The 18174-nt window shown below is 45.6% G+C and overlaps 1 protein-coding gene across 1 annotated transcript in view; it reads left to right on the forward strand.

Annotated features, from left to right (window-relative positions):
• The first annotated feature begins 1325 nt into the window (after window positions 1-1325).
• Window positions 1326-18174, forward strand: part of LOC137164756 (putative DBH-like monooxygenase protein 2) — a 30339-nt gene continuing 13490 nt past the window's right edge. The window contains exons 1-5 of the mRNA XM_067565687.1: window positions 1326-1604; window positions 4739-4885; window positions 8567-8728; window positions 14378-14461; window positions 16380-16550. Coding sequence (XP_067421788.1) covers window positions 1326-1604; window positions 4739-4885; window positions 8567-8728; window positions 14378-14461; window positions 16380-16550 — 843 coding nt within the window. The remainder of the gene's footprint in view (window positions 1605-4738; window positions 4886-8566; window positions 8729-14377; window positions 14462-16379; window positions 16551-18174) is intronic.

Below are 18174 nucleotides of genomic sequence, written 5' to 3' on the forward strand. Positions count from 1 at the left end.
CCCAGGGCCCTGGCAGTGACAGGGTGTCCCGTCACTGGGTCAGCGGGGCTCCAGCTGAAACACGCCGACTCGATGTGAGCACAAGCTCAGCTGGACTGTAGTCGGCTACCTCTGGGCTACTTCCGCCCACCCTCTCCCTAGAGTACCTGGTCCCCTGAGCCTCAACCTGGTTTCTCGGGGAGCTCTGCCCAAGGGAAGTTCCAGAAGCCCTCGGCCTCGTCACTCGACGGCAAGTCCAGGAACTCTTTGGAATCGTCCGCGGAGGGCAGCTCCTCCAGGTCGCGGGGTCCTGGGGTCTCTTCTGGCTCACCGAGCTCAGGTAGCTCCTCCAGGTCCTCCGAGCCCCAGACAGTGGGCAGCTTTGGCAGCCTCTCCTCCAGGCCCCGGCCCCAAGGGAGAGACATCCTTCTCCCTCAGCCTCCTTCCCCTGACTGAGCGGGAAGGCCTGCCTTTTATACTTCCTGTCCCACCCACCTGCTTCCGGTCAGGTGTCGCTGTACTCCCAGGCTCCGCCCCCAGAGGGGGGGTTGGCTCTCCCTCTCTGTCAACCTCCTGGATACAGGGGGGATTTGATAGCAGCCTTTAACTACCTGAAAGGGGGTTCCAGGGAGGATAGAGCTAGGCTGTTCTCAGTGGTGGTAGATGACAGAACAAGGAGCAATGGTCTCAAGTTGCAGTGGAGCGGGGACTAGGTTGGATATTAGGGAAAACTTTTTCACTAGGAGGGTGGTGAAGCACTGGAATGGGTTACCTAGGGAGGTGGAGGAATCTCCATCCTTGGAGGTTAAGGTGCGGCTTGACAAAGCCCTGGCTGGGATGATTTAGTTGGGGTTGGTCTTGCTTTGAACAGGTGGTTGGACTATATACCTCCTGATGCCCCTTCCAACCCTAATCTTCTGTGATTCTATGACTGGGGCTCATTCTGGCCTTTTCAAGCTACGGGCAATCTGATAAGAGGAGTCAAAATCCTTTCCCTATGTGAACTGAAGCAGCATGCTGGCTCTCAGGATACTGATTTGGATGGGAATGCTGAGTCTCTGCCTGCATCTAGGCAGGTCCAAAGAGTTGTTCAATATCTCATGACACTAGCACATGGGGTCCTTGGTACCTGCCTCCCCCAGGCATGGGGCCAAGGTGTATTATGTAAAGCGTTGACTTTTTGCCATCTGTTTAATCAGATGTAGAAGAATAAGTTGCTGCCCCTCCTCTTTGGCATTAGGCCCAGCCTTGCCAGACAGCTGTATAAGCTGGGCTTCTTATCTCAGAGCAGCCAGCCCAGGAAGTCAGCCAGAGAGAGAGAGGCGACACTGCTCCTGATGAAGACGATGAGCCTCCAGTGGATCAAGAGCCTTCTTTTCCTCCTGTCCTTCCTATGCCTCTGCCCCAGCCAGCCCTCAACTCCCCTGTTGCGCTTCTCCACTTTCCTGGACCACTCAAACATGGTCTACATGCGCTGGGATCATGATGAAGTGGAGACGATGACCTTCGAGCTCCAGGTCCGCACTGCCGGCTGGGTGGCATTTGGATTCAGCCCTCATGGAGAGTTGCCTGGGTCTGACATTGTGATCGGGGGTGTTTTCCCCAACGGCAGCATCTATTTTTCTGTAAGTTGAAAACATTTCCCTTTCTTACCACTTTGCAGAGGGTCATGTTTTACACCTACTGCATTCAAAGCAGTGTTCTGTGTGGGCTGAGTTCACAAGCAGGAAGAATTGGATAAATCTGGGATCGTTCCACCTACCATCAAGTTGGAGGATGCTTCCAGAAGCAATATAGTCCTGCTAACACCTGGGCATTTGTATCCGCATCAACACACACACACTCAACATGCAGCTAGGTTCACACCTACATCCCTCACCACTATACATGCTCATGCAGACAAACCTGCTACCTGCCCTCACTTAGATACATACCTGAACACACTGCATGCTTCTGCTTACTAACATGCCTATGTGCAATGACCCCCATCGCTATGACTAGAGAGAGGGGAAATCATGTATGGATTATTTCAGTGGATTCTGATGACATTCATTTTGTCTGTTTCACTTCCCTTGAGTTTTGCTATGTTTTGTTTTTCTTAAATTTCGGGCTAGAGATGGGCTAAAGTCAGAACCTTGTATCTGAAATCTTGACCACTTTGTCTTCTCCAAATTCTTGAAAGGCCAGATAAAATGTAACCTGAATCCAAACCATTCCTCATTCTGAATTTGCAGAAGCAAACCCCAGTTGATTAGGTTTTGCAAAAATCAAAGCCATTCCAGGTTACCCATTACCAACACAGAAACTTTTATCTCTCCTACCCCTAGATCACCCCAATTTAATGGGTTGGATGAAACCAACTTTTTACTTTTAACAGAACATTCTCAAATTCACTAATTGGGATCACATACCCACCAAATACTACATTCTACAATCTTAGACAGAAAACATATACCAGGGTAGCATTAACCATCAATATGGGTTCCACTGACATTCATTATCAGAGACCTATTTACAATGGATGTTCCTTGATTTCCACAAATGCATTCTTGATAGGCATCAGATACTTACTTGTTATAGCAAAAGGGCCTCAGGATGTTCCCAAACAAACATACATAAGTTCTGAGGAACAAAGCTCCAAGGTGTTACAGAATGTTAAAGCAGGATGTTTCCCATGCATTTGTAAACACAATTACACCCCTAGAACTCAGGACGCTAGGATGTCTAAGTGACAGCAGAATAAACATCAGGATGTTAAGCTATCACTGTTGCTCTTTCTTGTTATATTTCAGTGTATTAGACCATCTCTATATTGGTGAGGTCTCAGACTGCGGTTTAGATTTTAGTTATCAAACTATTGCTCTCGGCCTGGCCTACAAAAGAATAGAAAACAAAGGAGGCATTTTCAAACTCCCCTCTGTAATGTGATTCTCAGCTTGGAAAGGAATGGTTAGAGTTATCTGAGAAGCTATAACGAGAGACAGTGGAAATGAAATTGAGCAGAAAAAAGAATGTCAGGTCGGGTATCAGGAAATGCAGCAAAGGCGGTAATTAGGTTTTGGAATAGGAGCAGAGATGTGTTACCAATATATTAACAAGAGGCTCCTATAAAAATGTTTCCTCTTAACCCATGATAAACTTTTGTCCTGGGTACATGTGCTCACAGACAGGAGGGACTGAGGAATCGATTAATCGGTTTTCCAATTTAAATGCTTTCACAATCATGATCAATAGAGGAGGGGGCTCCATTTGGCAAAGAAACATGTATTAAGTGCACTTAATTGGAAAAAATTGTACTTTGTACCAGAGAAATATTCTGAGCACATAGATAGTATAACAAAGTGTCCTGCTTGTTAATTTGGAATGGGATGGAGTGAGGTGGTAATCTTATAAGGGGACATAGGAGTCTCCTGTCCTAGGAAATTTTATTCTTTGTCCATTCCAAAGGGGGGAAAATCCTCAAACTTTTTTATAGTATGTAGACTAGATTTCAGTGACTGAGTTTCTTGACGGCACCGCCATTTTCAGTTGCAACTGAGGCCACCTCCTCTCACATTTACAATTAAATTGGTCACCTGGTCCAATTCATAATCACATAATATTCCTATGACAACTGTTTCAGTTGCTTACACAGACAAGTAGCATTAGGAAGGTAGTTGATGAATGTTTAGAGGCAATTCAATGCAATTTAGGACCTGGAAATAAGGAGAAAAAAACACCAGCTATTTGTGCAACACTAGTAAGTGCTGTGCAGACCGCTACTGTCCCATGAACAGTTGTCTGAAACTAGACAAAACCCAGCATAATAATTTTGGGGGTGGATCTCTTGTCTATCATTTCAGTGCTGTTCTGTACTGTCCTCAAGCAGTATTCTGTGTGGAGCCCTTAATGGTGAGAAATTAGGAATGAATTTGCTTGGATGCGATAACATGCTGTGAATCTTGTTTTGGGGTCATTTCATGTATACAGTTGTCTCCATCTTCTTTGGGTCGGTTGAACTCTTTTCTCACTACATTTGTGTCCTGTACGACTAATCTCATTCAGCCCAGTCTGGGACATGTTCTTGTTTACTTTAAATTCCTTTTCTGTGCAGAAATATTATTCAGTCCCTCACTTTTGTTCTAGATCATCAGACCCTCAATGATTCTACCCTATCCACTTTCAGTCTCACTAATAATGGTGTGACGTACAGGATTACTGGTAATAGACTGAACTTTAGTTCTTCAGCTGACATGGGTCAGGATTAGGAGTAGTCAGAAAAAGTGTGTGTGAGAGAGAGACTCTCTACCCCACTGGTTAGAAAAACTCTGCTTTCTCTCTCCTCCCAATATCCTGGATCTGAGAAACCTTTCTGATGAAATTTGTATTGAAACCAATGTGTTTCCATGAAACATTCTGGTTTTGACTAACTGACACTTTTTAATGGGGGGAAAAGTTTTTTACATTTTTCTGACCTGCTCTAGGCTGGATTGCCAGAGGTCACAGTGTAGGTGTCTATACACAGGGGCTCCAGTGGCGACTGTCACATTGAAGAGAGAGGAATGAAATAGACAAGATGTGACTACTGGTTTCTCTGATTTGTAGGAAATTGGCAATGGGGGCAGAGAGGACATTCAATATCATAGTTACTTTAACATTATTCAATTCCCACCAGTGCTATTTAGAGAGATGCTGTCTCAGTATGTGATGAGAAATTACTTCTCGCCTATCCGTGTTGTTTCCTCTTTTGCTTTGACCTCCTTCCAAATGTCTTATACAGGACTGGCATGCTGTGGATGAAGAAAACCTTGAGGAGGACAAGAGCCAGGACTACCAGCTACTGTCACTGAAGGAGGATGAGACCTTCACCATCATGCGGTTCAAACGCTACTTCCAGACGTGTGACCCAAATGACCTGGCTATCACGGTAATGGAGGAGGCAAGCTTCTGCACAAGTAGTCACATACAACAGAAACAAGCATGCCCCCCCGCATTTCAACATGTACCAGAGACTCTAAAAAGGGAACTTCTCTTATCCCAGTAGAGGAGCAGGAACAGTTTAAAAACAGGAACATATTGCAGCTTTTTATGATGATGTGTGTTGAGAGGATTAGTGGTTCCCTTTTAATATCAACCATTGTCTGAGCAATATTCAGGACTGGGGGAGTGTGAACCTCAAAACCGTCTGAGGCTTGAATACAACCCCTGGCTTCTAGGAAACTTAACTAAACTTAGGCAGATGTTTTGAGGTCTCTTAACGCACTTTACCCTTCATCTCAACCTTCCCTACTTATTCTCTTTTTCTGTCTGTCTCTCTTTTCACAGCTCATGGCTCACAGCCTTTTTAAGAAAGAAGGTAAATGTATGAGCCAATGAACCTCACAGATATAGAGCCATCACTTGTGTGCAGTTTTTAACATGAGCCGTGCTCATCGTTTGTATAGCTCAGCTCCTATTAAATCCAATGCTTCAATATGAACAGAATAGACAAATGAAAAGTGCTTGGGAAATTCCAACCCCGGCTCTTTTTTAATTAAATTCTGAGCAGGGGTTTCACACTGATAGCAAAATTACAATAAAAAGTCTGATCAATTTAAACATGACAATATGAGTTAGTGATATTATTATTACTAATAATTAGTATTATTATTGTAGTACCTAGGAGTCCTGTTTTCAAAAGATCTGCTTTGTCATTGGTACACCACCATGGGCACCTCTACAGGGCAATATTTTCCGCTCCAAGCACTGAGTCTGTGCATAACAAAAAAGAGAACTTTTATTAAAAGGGACAGGGAACCCAGCATTAGTTCAGAAAAACGCCACAACCACATTCCAAAGCACACGACCATAGGCACACACCCATTCCAGAGTACGTTGGGCAGTGTCCTTTGTCTCAGTTGTTCACCTGGCTTGTGTGACAATCTGGCCTTAGTCAGCAAACAGCCAGAGTTCAGAGGTGCGTTCACCTGCGTTCACTCCCAGCCCGGGGGTGGGGGAGGCATTGAGTGATACTTCTGCTGCTGCCAGTCACCCTGCATCGCTGCCCCGCCACTGCTGCACCATTGCTCGCTCACGGCCTGCGGCTGTGCCGTCGCTGTCTCTGCTGCCACCTGCCTGCACACTGCAACCTCTGTGGTGCCAAGTCTTGAGGGCCTGCCCCGGAACTCAGCGCTCGGTGATTTCAGCAACTCGTGCACAGCCTTGCCGCTTGCGTAGGCTGTCCAGTCCCGTTCACTGAAACCTGCACCGTGGCAGAGCTAAGGGTTAACACCCACACCTGGCTACCAGTCATTCCAGTTCTAGTGACCACCTAACAGAACAAGGCTCTCCACTGGGCCTGAGCAGCCGTCTTTAAACAGGGCAGAGGGAGAGGATCCAATAGCACCAAGGACTCTTCATCAGAGCCCGTTCCTCCAGCTAGGAACACCTCCCCCTCCTTTTACTGGGATCTGACACCCTACCCCACATAGCCAGCGCAGTTCAGTTTAGCCTAAGGCCACAATCCCTGCGTCAGGGCCGGCTAAGCACAGCCCCGCTGCCACGTACGCAGACAATAAGGAGAACAACATTTCACTACCCCTGCATTCAAAGTCGGTGTGTTCATGCTGTAAACAGCCATCCTCCCTAGTGGGTCTCACACTTCAACCCCTTCTGCTGGCTGGGGCCTGGGAGGTACCTTGCTCTTCCTTCTGCTGGCTAGCTGCAGAGAAGCACTGTCTCCTGGCCCGAGGGGGGTGGGGGGTGTTTCTCCTCCAGCTGCTACCAGCCTTCTGGCAGCTTCCTCCACCTGTGCTTCTCCCGCTCCCTTTAGGGAAGGCAGGGTTTAAGTGCACCTGGACTGGCCCTTCACTGGGTCCAGGTGTCTCTAACTGTCCTGCAGTCATCTCTCCCCTGCTTGCAGGAACCAGGGCTTTAGGCATTCTTGGGCTCACACTCTGCCCTGGTATGCCTTTGTGCAGCCCTCTGGCCTGACTTTATCACAGTGTAAATACACTCTGCTCCGGAAGTCTTTTCCCCCCAGATCATCACTAGATGTCACAGGACTGTAATCTATTTGTAGCGAAACAGCCATAACTTTAGTAACAAAGAGTAAGATTGAAGAGATAATGAGCAGGGTTAATAAGAACAAGTTACATGTAAAACAAAAGGCTTCTCAGGACTGGTTCACAATGACCGCGTGATTCAGTGGCATTCAACGGGAGTTACGCAAACTACGCAGAGTCGACTGCTCAGCTTCCCCTCTGCGCGCTGTTCACACTGCGCTGAGCCGACGGGAATGCTGTCTCAGCGCTGCGCTACACTACCTGAGCGGGTGGACGTACTCAGTCGACTTCCGGATCGATTGAGCAGCTCTCGCTGACCGCTCAATCGATCCTGAAAGATTGATCTGGCGGTGGCGATTTTGTAAACGTAGCCTTTGAGTCTAAACTTAACTTTACCAGGCTAAAAGTCCTGGCTAAAGCAATTTTACAGCTAAAGCACTAACCCACATGAGCAGGTTCAGGAGTGCAAAACGTGCTGTCCTTTTGCCTTCCTCGTATAGCCCAAAGTGGATTGTCTCTGCTCCCCAGAGACAGGACAACCTCCTGTGGTTTAGTCTCAAGTCTCTTCCCCTCCTCCTGTTTATGTCGTATTCCGATTTGGTGTATAATGCTTCACTTACACTTGACAGAGAGACACACATCTTGTTCCCATCTGGAAGACACCTGTTTGTTAGCGCTGCCAGGTGACAGACTTTAAAACATAATTCCAGTATGTGTACATAACAGTTTATGTATCATCAGTGTATACATTTTACAGTAATATCAATGCCTACCATGAGACCCGCCTTCAGTACCTTACATGACACTATTATGGATAAATACTATGAAAGCAATATATTAGTTGTAGTGAGCTTGTCAGGCCTGTTAGGAGTTGCTGTTATAGAACAGTGAACCCTTTGCGAGTTGGCATTGAGATTGGTTCTGAGGGTCACAGACCTCAGCGCCTGAAAATCAGAAAACTTTTGCGGACATATAAAAATGGAAGTCCCAAAATTAATGACCACGTCTGAAGATTCCGGCATTATCCACATCCTTACACCTTTCCTCTTGATCTCCAATCTCTTCTCTTTCACTCGCCAGCTCCTATGTATGTGTGTATGTGAATACTATAGTTCACTGTGTGATATGATTGGGGAATGTGTTTGGATGATGCTTTCAGAAAGGTTTTCCTATCAACTTTTCCTTATAGGAAAGGATCAAGAACCTGTGTGCAGAAGAGAAGTGTGTTATGTTGTTGCACCTATGCATATGTATGCTGGGGGGGTTTTTGTGTAGGAGTGCAATGTGTGTGAGAGGCATATTAGTGTGTGTGCACATTACTGATGTGGTGTGGGGGGTGTCTTCGCTTGTAATGTGTGGGATGCATTTTAATGTATGTCTTGTTGTAAGGATATAATGGCTGTGGTGTGGTGTGATTTGTGGAATATGTGTAGTATTTTTCATCATGCATACTGTGAGTGTGTATATGTATGTCTGTGACTGAAAGTGGAAGGGGGTATGCATGTAGGTATGTGGTAGCTGTGATGGCACATGGAGGATTTTGCAGTAAATTGCTCCCATTACAGGGTGACACCGCACGCCTGATTTCTGCCTTTGGCACTGATGACACACTCCAGTTCTCCAAAGGCCAAAGATTCATCAAATCTGTCTTTCTGATGCGGGTCATAAACCCGGCTGAATTGAATGAACCCAAAATCTTCTTCACCTATGACCTGATGCTAAATGATGTGAGTATCTGACCACGGCACTGCCTATCCTCTTGACATAAGAATTCCCAGTCCCTGCCATTCTTTGCAGTAGGGCTGATGATGGCCAATATGGATGGATGGATGGACAGGGATAACCTTGAATGTGTGAATGGGTAGACAGGCGCAGTAGTAAAGTGGAAGAGAATGAGTTTGCTAGACTAAGTTCTGTATCAGGGAAATGTTTTGGGATATTACCTTTTCCTTTTCAGGCCAATTATATAGGCTCGGGCCAGTTTAGTTTTCTGTTGTTACAAAAAGAAAATTACACACAAACAAAAGTAATTGTTCAGCTGCCAGGAATGTTCCCTTAACTAGGGATTCGGAAAATATAACACTGTTGTGCGGTTTGGTTGTTCTACTGCATAGATACATTACACACAAAAATTATGTTAAAAAACATTATTAAGGTTGCAAAGAGAAACACTCAAAAGTTAGGAAATGCCAGAATTAAGGCTGTCTGTAGAAACTTAATTTGTGCCCTTGTGTGTATGCATTATGACACAGTGGTTTAATTCCACGATCACATGCCATTTTTGTTCATAGTACCCTGCTGCATTCAGTGCACTGGGTGGACAGTGTTCACTGAATGAGCAGCTGTTCAATGTTTCAGTTTCTCCTCGTCACGCTATGAGTGTCCTCAGGGTGTATGTGTTGCACACTATTAAAAGCCTGCTCTGAAGACAGAATTTTTCACTTCCACAAGGACTTTCCTATGGTGGTCATCACTATAGTACCTGAGTGCTTCACAAGCCTGCATGAATTTATCTTTTCAATACCTCTATAAGGCTGTGGGGTAATATTACCCCATTCTACAGAGACCGAGAGACTAAAGTTAACCATATCCACGAAGTGTGGGTGCCCAATTTGAGATGTCTAGGACATCATTTTTTCAACTGTGTGGCATTATGCAGCATTTTATGTGTTCAAGCACAGCTCCCACTAACTTCCCTTGCAGCTGTGAGTGCTCAGCGCAGCTGCACTTCAGCCCTCAGACTCCAGGAACGCACAGTTAGTGACCATTACGGCTAAGATTGTGTCATGGTTATTTTCAGTAAAAGTCCCGGACAGGTCGGGGCAACACACAAACATTCACAGAAGCCCGTCACGTCTGTGACTTGTACTCACAACAATGGGGGGAGAAGGGGCTGAGGGCATTACTGAAGCCTGGGACAGGGGATGAGAACCTTAGCCCCGTTAAGGGAGAGGGAGGGCCCAGCAGTCACCGCCAGCTGGTCCCACCAGCACTGGGGCTCCGGCCTCCCCCTTGGTGGCTCGGAGCTCTGTGGTCCATCCCTGCCCGTGCCTGGAGGCTGTGGGGTCTGCCAGCTCAGGCTGGAGGCTGCGGGGCCGCCCACTGCTGCTGAAGGCTGTGGGGTTCCCCCGCCACCCGTGGTGAGTCTGGGCTGCAGGGTCCCAGTGGCATCTGGGAGCTGTGATGTCCCCTGCAGCGGCTGGGAGTTGTGGGGGCCATCCGCAGCAGCCTGGAGTGACCCGGGGTTCTGGGGTTTCTCCACTGCCCAGGGAAGCTTACAGCTGTGGGGTGCCCCCGCCGCATCTGGAGGCTGTGGGGCCATCTGCAGCGGCTCGGAGCTGGGGTCCCTGCCGCCTCAGCCACCATCGGCACTTGGAGCCACAGGGTCCCTGCCACCTCTGGGTCTCTGCTGCCCGCGGCAGCTCAGCAATCCCAGCTCCCAGCCCCAGCGGACAGCAGGAGGTCCCCGCCGCGGTTCTGGCTTAGAGTCGCTAGGTCCCTACTGCCGTCGGGTCCCTGCCACCCACAGCTGCTAGGAGCTGACATCAGCTGGGAGCTGGGGGCCCCGCAGAAGCTGAGAGCTGCTCCCCCCTGCTGAGAGCTCTGGGACCCTCACTGCTTGTGGCAGCTGAAAGGTCCTGCAGCCTGCAGAAGCTGACAGCTTCAGCCCCACTGTCCCAGGACAGGCGGGAGCCACAGAGCATAATTTCATGGCGATCTCCTTCCGCGACTTCTGTGACAGACCTGCAGCCTTAGTGACCATCTGTGCCAAGTTTGGTTAAAGTGACCTGCCCAGCATCACACAAGAACTCTGTGGCAGAGGCAGGAATAGAAGCCAATTCTTGAGTCCAAGGCATCTAAATCTTCATTTACATTAGCCGTGAGACCATCCTTTCTTATCCTGCCTCCTGCACTACCCAGATTCCTGCTCCTGCAACAAACAAGGCAGAGATCCTAAACACAGCAGCTAGGCAGCAGCTCTGCAGAAAAGGCCCTGAGGGTAACAGTGGATAAAAAGCTGGATGTGAGTCAGCAGTGTGCCCTGGTTGTCAAGAAGGCTAATAGCATATTGGGCTGCATTAGTAGGAGCATTGCCATCAGGTCACGGGAAGTGATTATTCCCCTCTATTCGGCATTGGTGAGGCCGCATTTGGAGTATTGCATCCAATTTTGGGCCCCCCACTACAAAAAGGATGTGGAGAAGTTGGAGAGAGTCCAGCGGAGGGCAACAAAAATGATTAGGGGCTGGAGCACAAGACTTATGAGGAGAGGCTGAGGGAACTAGGCTTGTTTACTCTGCAGAAGAGAAGAATGAGGGGGGATTTGATAGCGGCCTTTAACTACCTGAAAGGGGGTTCCAAGGAGGATGGAGCTAGGCTGTTCTCAGTGGTGGCAGATGACAGAACAAGGAGCAATGGTCTCAAGTTGCAGGGCGGGAGGTCTAGGTTGGATATTAGAAAAAGCTTTTTCCCTAGGAGGGTGGTGAAGCACTGGAATGGGTTACCTAGAGAGGTGGTGGAATCTCCGTCCTTAGAGGTTTTTAAGCTGAGGCTTGACAAAGCCCTGGCTGGGATGATATAGCTGAGGTTAGTCCTGCTTTGAGCAGGGGGTTGGACTAGATGACCTCCTGAGGTCCCTTCCAACTCTAATATTCTATGATTCTATGATTCTTTTATCGTACAACCCGGACTAATTCCCCGGGCAGGTCCATCCTGTGCACAGAATGAAGTAGGGGTCTAGTGGAAAAAATAGCACGTGATCATGGAAGTAAAGACGGAATCATAAAGCAGAGTCGCAAGGAGGCTGAATGAAAGTTGCACGGGTAGCCTGAATTCTGGCACTTCCCAGCACTGAGTGTTTGACTTTATAACTCTAATAATGTTCTTTAATGTAATTGTGTGTGTGTCATTTCCTAGGTTCTTAATAATGCAAATGAAAAAACAGAAACTCCGTTATGTGGCACCAAATTGACACCCACATCAGCTAGGTTAGAGCCTTTTTATCCACCATCCAGGCCTCTTCCACTTGAGTTAAAGAAGTAACTGATAGCAGTAGTAGACTGTCATCCTCTTTGAGGCCCAGCACTAGAGGGGGATGGGATACTTTGCCAGTGGGTTTCACAGATATTTGTTGACAGCAGAGGAATGGTGAGTCTCAGGAATCCTGGTTCTATTGCAGGCTCTGTAGGGAGTGTGTAGGGAGTGTGCTCCAGCATGGAGAAGAGGTGTGCTGGGATTCAGGAATAGCCCCTTTGTCACGGCTTTGGCTAGAGCTCTGGGAAACACAGCACACAATGTGTGCTCCCTCCCGTATGAACAGAAGCAATGTCTCCCATTCATTAGTAAGGTGCCATTCCTGATAGCACAGCAGCACTTGCACACAAGGAACAAGTGCTCATGGGAGCACTAGAGGGGGATGGAACACATTTAGCATCCACGGTAAGAGCTGGGGTCAGACCTAAAATAGACATCACCACAAACAGAGCATCCTCCACCTCAAACCCGCAAATTCTACACGTGGAGCTGACCACAATGACCCACTGCAAGCAAACAACCACGTATTGTAGAATGTATGACATGGAGGAAACAGACATCTGTGAATGTACTGAATACAGAGGATGTGGTGCAGGCTCTTACCTGGCCCTTACCGGTGGTGGAGGAGCAGGGAGAGGCAGAGCAGTTCCTCTCTCTGCTGATTAATCATCCTGGCATGGTGTACAAGGTGACAGGTGGTGACTCTGATCAGGCTAGCTAAGTGCATGCCAGGCAGCTGGGAAGGGAGGAGTGTGAGGGTCTGACTGTGAGGTACTCAAGGGCAGGTGGAAGAAGTAGCCATGAAGGACTAGCTCACTGTGGTACTCTACTGACATCCTTCAGCACAGCTGCAACGTAAGTAGGCCTGGTAGCTGGTCGGAGAAAATAGAGGCTCTCATTAATGGAGCAAAGGGAGGGGAGGGAAAAGGAGCAGTCACCTGGTAAGTGCTGCTCCTAGAAAACATCTGGCAATGCCAGCAGCACTATCACATGATACAGCCCTCCCCTGCTAACCAGCAGGCCCCATGCTGCAGTGTAGTCGGATTTTTGCTCTAAGCTCTAATGGTAACACCTGCACAATCAATCTTCTCGGTAGCAGAAGGGTTAGCCTTGGGTGGGCACTGACCTTGGGTCTGTGGAAACACACAACCACAGCTATAGAAATGTGGGGAGCACCTTGGCTGTGGGACAGGGAGGGGAGCTGAGCTCGCCCAACGCTGTCTGAGGAGCAGCAAATCTTGCCACTGGCCAGAAGGCTGAGCACAGTGTCACAAGGAAACCCTCAACTCCAGCCAGGAAAGCCAAAGCACTGTGAGGGAGCAAAGATGAGCTGGGGGGAGTCCAGAGACTCCCCGAGAGTTGGGGGCAGCCTGAGGTGTTCTCTGGAGTAAGGGGCAGCCCAGGGAAACTCCCATTTAGAGAAAATGGAATGGAAATGGTTTGATTGTTATTTAAATGGCAATGTTCAGAATTGCCTTTCTGTGGGAATGTCAGAATGTCAAGGTTTATTTCTGATTCATAATTAAAACTTTTTTAAAATGTCACAATTTCCCCTGGAATGGAAATGGCAAGTTTCAACTGGCTTTACTTACCTGCTTCCATGTGGAGGGTGAGGACTTCCTCCAGGTGATGGATGAAGCCTGCTGCAGATCCCAGTCTGTGCCATGTCTTTAGCATGCAGGGAGAGCCCTCGGAAGCTGTGCGGGTGCACTAGATCATGGACAGGTGGACAGTAGGCAAAACCACGTATGACACATCCACTGCTGCACACTGGGTGAGCCTGAGCATCTGCAGCAGTGCGCCACACTCTGCATGATTGGCTTTGAGAAATAACCCTGCCAGTGATATACCAGAGGGACTGTGATCTGCTATAGAGGAGAGGATGATACCCATTCCTCTCTGCCCTGGGTTTGTGACCCCAGGCAACTGGCAAAATTTGACAGAGCATGATGGAGATTTCCCACACTTAGATCATGTTTCAATATAGAACATTTCATTTCAAATTATATTTGCGGTGGTGGGGGAGAGGGGAAATATGGAAGGGAAAAGGATTTGTTGAAAATTCACTGGCAATCATGTTGTTCTTTCCCTGGAAAAAAAATCATTAAAGCCTTCATTGTTTCTTTGATACTGGCCCACTTATTGCTACTAAAAACAAATATATCTCTTGCCAGTCTCCTGACGACATGGGGACAATCATGCTACAGAATGTGGGGACGTGGGCCCAGCTATTGGTCTGATTCCACCGGATCTTCCTCCATTTTGCCTCTCCATTCCCATGTGCATCCTGCCTGGGTTGCTGCTGATGCCCTGGCAAGTTTGGTGTACTCTGCTTTTTTTCAGTTTCCCGTCCCAGTTGAGGAAACCACATATGCCTGCACCTTTATTCCCCTGCCCATCGTTAAGCAGAAGCACCACATCTACAAGGTAACCCGGCAAGTCTGCCTGTCTGTCTTTTGGAGCATCCTGTTAGTCTGTCTGTGTTAATTGAGAGCATCCTGTGTGTTTTTGAGAACACCTGGTCTGTACATCTGTCTCTCTGGGAGCACCCAGCCTTTCTATCTGTGTCCTTGGGAGCATTTTGAATGTGTCTGCGAATCTTTGGATGCATCAGACCAGGAGTACACATATCCTTGGGGGTACACAGAGGTCTTCCAGGGGGTACATCAACTCATCCAGATATTTGCCTAGTTTAACAACAGGCTACATTAAAAAACACTAGCGAAGTCAGTACAAACTAAAATTCCATACAGACAATGACTTATTTATACTGCTCTATGTACTATATACTGATATGTAAGTACAATATTTATATTCAAATCCATTTATTTTATAATTATATGGTAAAAATGAGAAAGCAAGCAATTTTTCAGTGTGCTGTGAGACACTTGTATTTTTATGTCTGATTTTGTAAGCAAGTAGTTTTTAAGTGAAGTTAAACTTGGGGGTACACAAGACAAATCAGATTCCTGCAAGGTGTACAGTAGTCTGGAAAGTTTCAGAGCCACTACATCAGACCAAATAAATCCCTAATATAAATCCTACCAACTTTGACTCCATTGTTGAACTTGATCCACTTTATCTGTCAGTGTCTCTCTACTAGTGGACAATACTCAGGACTCCAGGATATTTCTAAGTTTAGAAATGTTGCAAAGACTTTTGCTCTTGCCCATGAAAATTACTAGAGATATTTGTATTAAATAGAAAACTAACCATTTTTCCAATCCAACTTTCATTAAGGTATAATACACACAACTGAAAAAAGCCAAACACTGCTGCCGATTTCCAAGGCCAGATCATTTTTCAACTGAAAAGTGACTTTCCCAGCAGGGTCAATCAAACATTTGTATTTTTGCATTTTTTTCTGATGTAAAAATAGACTCTTCAGTGACATCATATAAAGGAAAATGTCAGGGGGGAGAAATGGTGTGGATTTAAAAGGTGAAGATCTGATATAGTTACACAACAACCTATGGGCCTGATTCTGCAAAGTGTTAAGAGCCAGCAAAGAGATGCTGAAAAGTTGCAGAGGGGTAGCTGTGTTAGTCTGTATACAGCAAAAACAATGAGAGTTCTGTAGCACTTAAAGACTAACACATTTAATTTCTGCAGGCATAAGCTTTCATGGGCTGCCTGCTGCTTTCATGGAAGTCACTGGGATTTGATGGCACTCGGCACCTTGCATAACTGGGCTTTTGCCAGTAAATCGTGTCTGGCTGAACCCTCATCGTGGAACTCCAATTCAATTCCTCGTGTTCATTAGGCTGCTGAGCCTTTGCTTTTACCAAGCTAGGGAAAAAACAACTTCTCATGTGCTTGACTGTGCATCAGATGGAAGAAGGAGAAGGGTACAGACAACAGGGTTTCAATATTTTCAATAACAGCGGGAGTTTTGTGGCACTTTATGACTGCTAAAATTAAATGTGTTAGTCTTTAAAGTGCCACAGAACTCCTGCAGTTTTTGCTGTATACAGACTAACACGGCTACCCCTCTGGAAATATTTTCAATCATCCTTTTGGTCTGGAGTTTCAGAATAAATTAATGATCTCTCTAGTCTGAACTCCCCACACCATCTCAAGATATCCCAGATCAATGGCCCATCTAGTCTTGTCTCTCACAATGGCCAAGGCCAGATGCTTCAGGGGAAGATATCCACCCTACATCAGTGCAATAGTATGCTATGGTCAGAGAAGGGTGGATATGCCTACGACACAAGCTGCTTTCCCTTTCTGGAGACCAGACCCATGTCCCTCTGCCCAGGTCTCTGTTGACTACTCCTAGTAAGCTGGGCACAGATTCTCAGGGTTCAGGATAACTTTCCTCAAATCTTTTTCTTGGTTGCAGTTTGAGCCCATAACAACCACCCATCAGAACACATTGATGGCTCATCACATTCTTGTCTATGCCTGTGGCAATGGCAGTGTGTTACCCACAGGCATCAGTGACTGTTATGGCGCAGATCCAGATTTTGCCCTGTGCTCCCAGGTGATTGTGGGCTGGGCCATTGGAGGAGAGGTGAGTATGCATGGTTCATCATATGACCCACCTCTTGCTATGACTGATGAAACCCTTTGGTCAGACTAGTCTTGTAATTCACCTAATTCTGCAGTATCAGCTCACTGGGGAATTTCTTCCTGACCCTCCCAAGAAAATGTTCAGTTCAACCACTGAAGCATAAGAATTGATGGCTCTGGTAATTTTTATACTAGCTGCTGTCATTCTGTGTGTTATTCTTATTCATACATATGACAAATCCTTTATGGACACTAAGCAATAATACCCTGAATCAGGGAGTTCCACCGGTTAATTATATGCCACATTAAAAAGTGATTATTTTATTGGCTTCTATCTAATCCTCCCTCATCTTCTTTCCTTTTTAATGTAATAAAATAAAAAGTAAAATCGGGTTGACTCATGCAGGAAAAGACAACACCAGATGCAGCTCTGGGTGAGTGACTCCTTGTGGCTGGTACTGCAAAGATGTTCTCAGGATGCACCCTGAGATAATTACTTTGCCTTTCATGGAATATCTGTATTTCTATAGTGGGAAGATAGGTGGGTGGTTAGATAGATCACAGAACAGAAGTAAAAACATTTTTAATTGGTGAAGTCAGCAGATCAGGCACATACAGAAAAGACACCTTAAAGGTGCCATTTGTACATAGTTGAAAACTTGTTGATAGTTTTCAAAGGAGCAGTTTTCCATTGAAAACTAGAGTTTGGTTTTTTTTAAATCACAGTGATATGCTTGAATTTGTCAATTTTGACTAAATGTTTTACAGGAAAATGTCACAACATTTTGTTTTGACAATGACAAAAGTAGAACTGGTTGGGAATCGGAATTTCCATCCCATGGGAAACTCCAACATTTTTTAAAGCAACAATGTTCCAAATAAGAAAAAAAAAACACATTTCAAAATTTTCCACAAAATGAAAAATCTAAAAAAATGTTATCTCAGGACCATTTGATGTATTTTTTTTAAATATTATATTATATTATACAGTACACAAACATAACATTAAATATACTATGGACACACATAAAATAATATTGAAACTAATATTTTAATATAATATAAAATTTGAAACAAAATTAATCAAGTGTTTCATTGTGAATATGAAACCTTTCCATTTTTTCCAATCAAACATTTTGTTAAAATCCACATATTCCTGTGAAATATTTTTTCAATTAAACTGCATTTTTTTTAATAGAAATCTATTTTTTTAAAAAATGTTGACCCTGTTGTTGAAATGTTTTGATTTATTTCATTGAAATTTTTATATTAAATATTAGTTTTACTATTATATATAATTTAATATGTATATGTTATACTTAATATTTTAGATAGTATAAATGTTGAAATAAATCAAAATGGTAAAGTCATAAAGAAACATTTCAAGAGTCCCAAATCAATTTATTTTCTGATTTTCATTTCATGAGAGATTTCAGAATTTCAGTTTTTCATTTGCATTCAGAACTCAATATTTTTCTGAAATGTCAGAATTTCACACAGAATGGGATTTCCAGTTCCCATCCAGTTCTAGTACATAGTGACACATGAATTTCAGGACTTTCCTGCAAATTTACAGCTCCCTGCAGAGAAGGAAACACCTAAGAAGAAACTCCTGAATTACAGAC

The sequence above is a fragment of the Emydura macquarii genome, unplaced genomic scaffold (genome assembly GCF_026122565.2).
Source record: "Emydura macquarii macquarii isolate MOO-44397 ecotype Brisbane River unplaced genomic scaffold, CSIRO-AGI_Emac_v2 contig_2694, whole genome shotgun sequence".
Lineage (NCBI taxonomy): Eukaryota > Metazoa > Chordata > Testudines > Chelidae > Emydura > Emydura macquarii.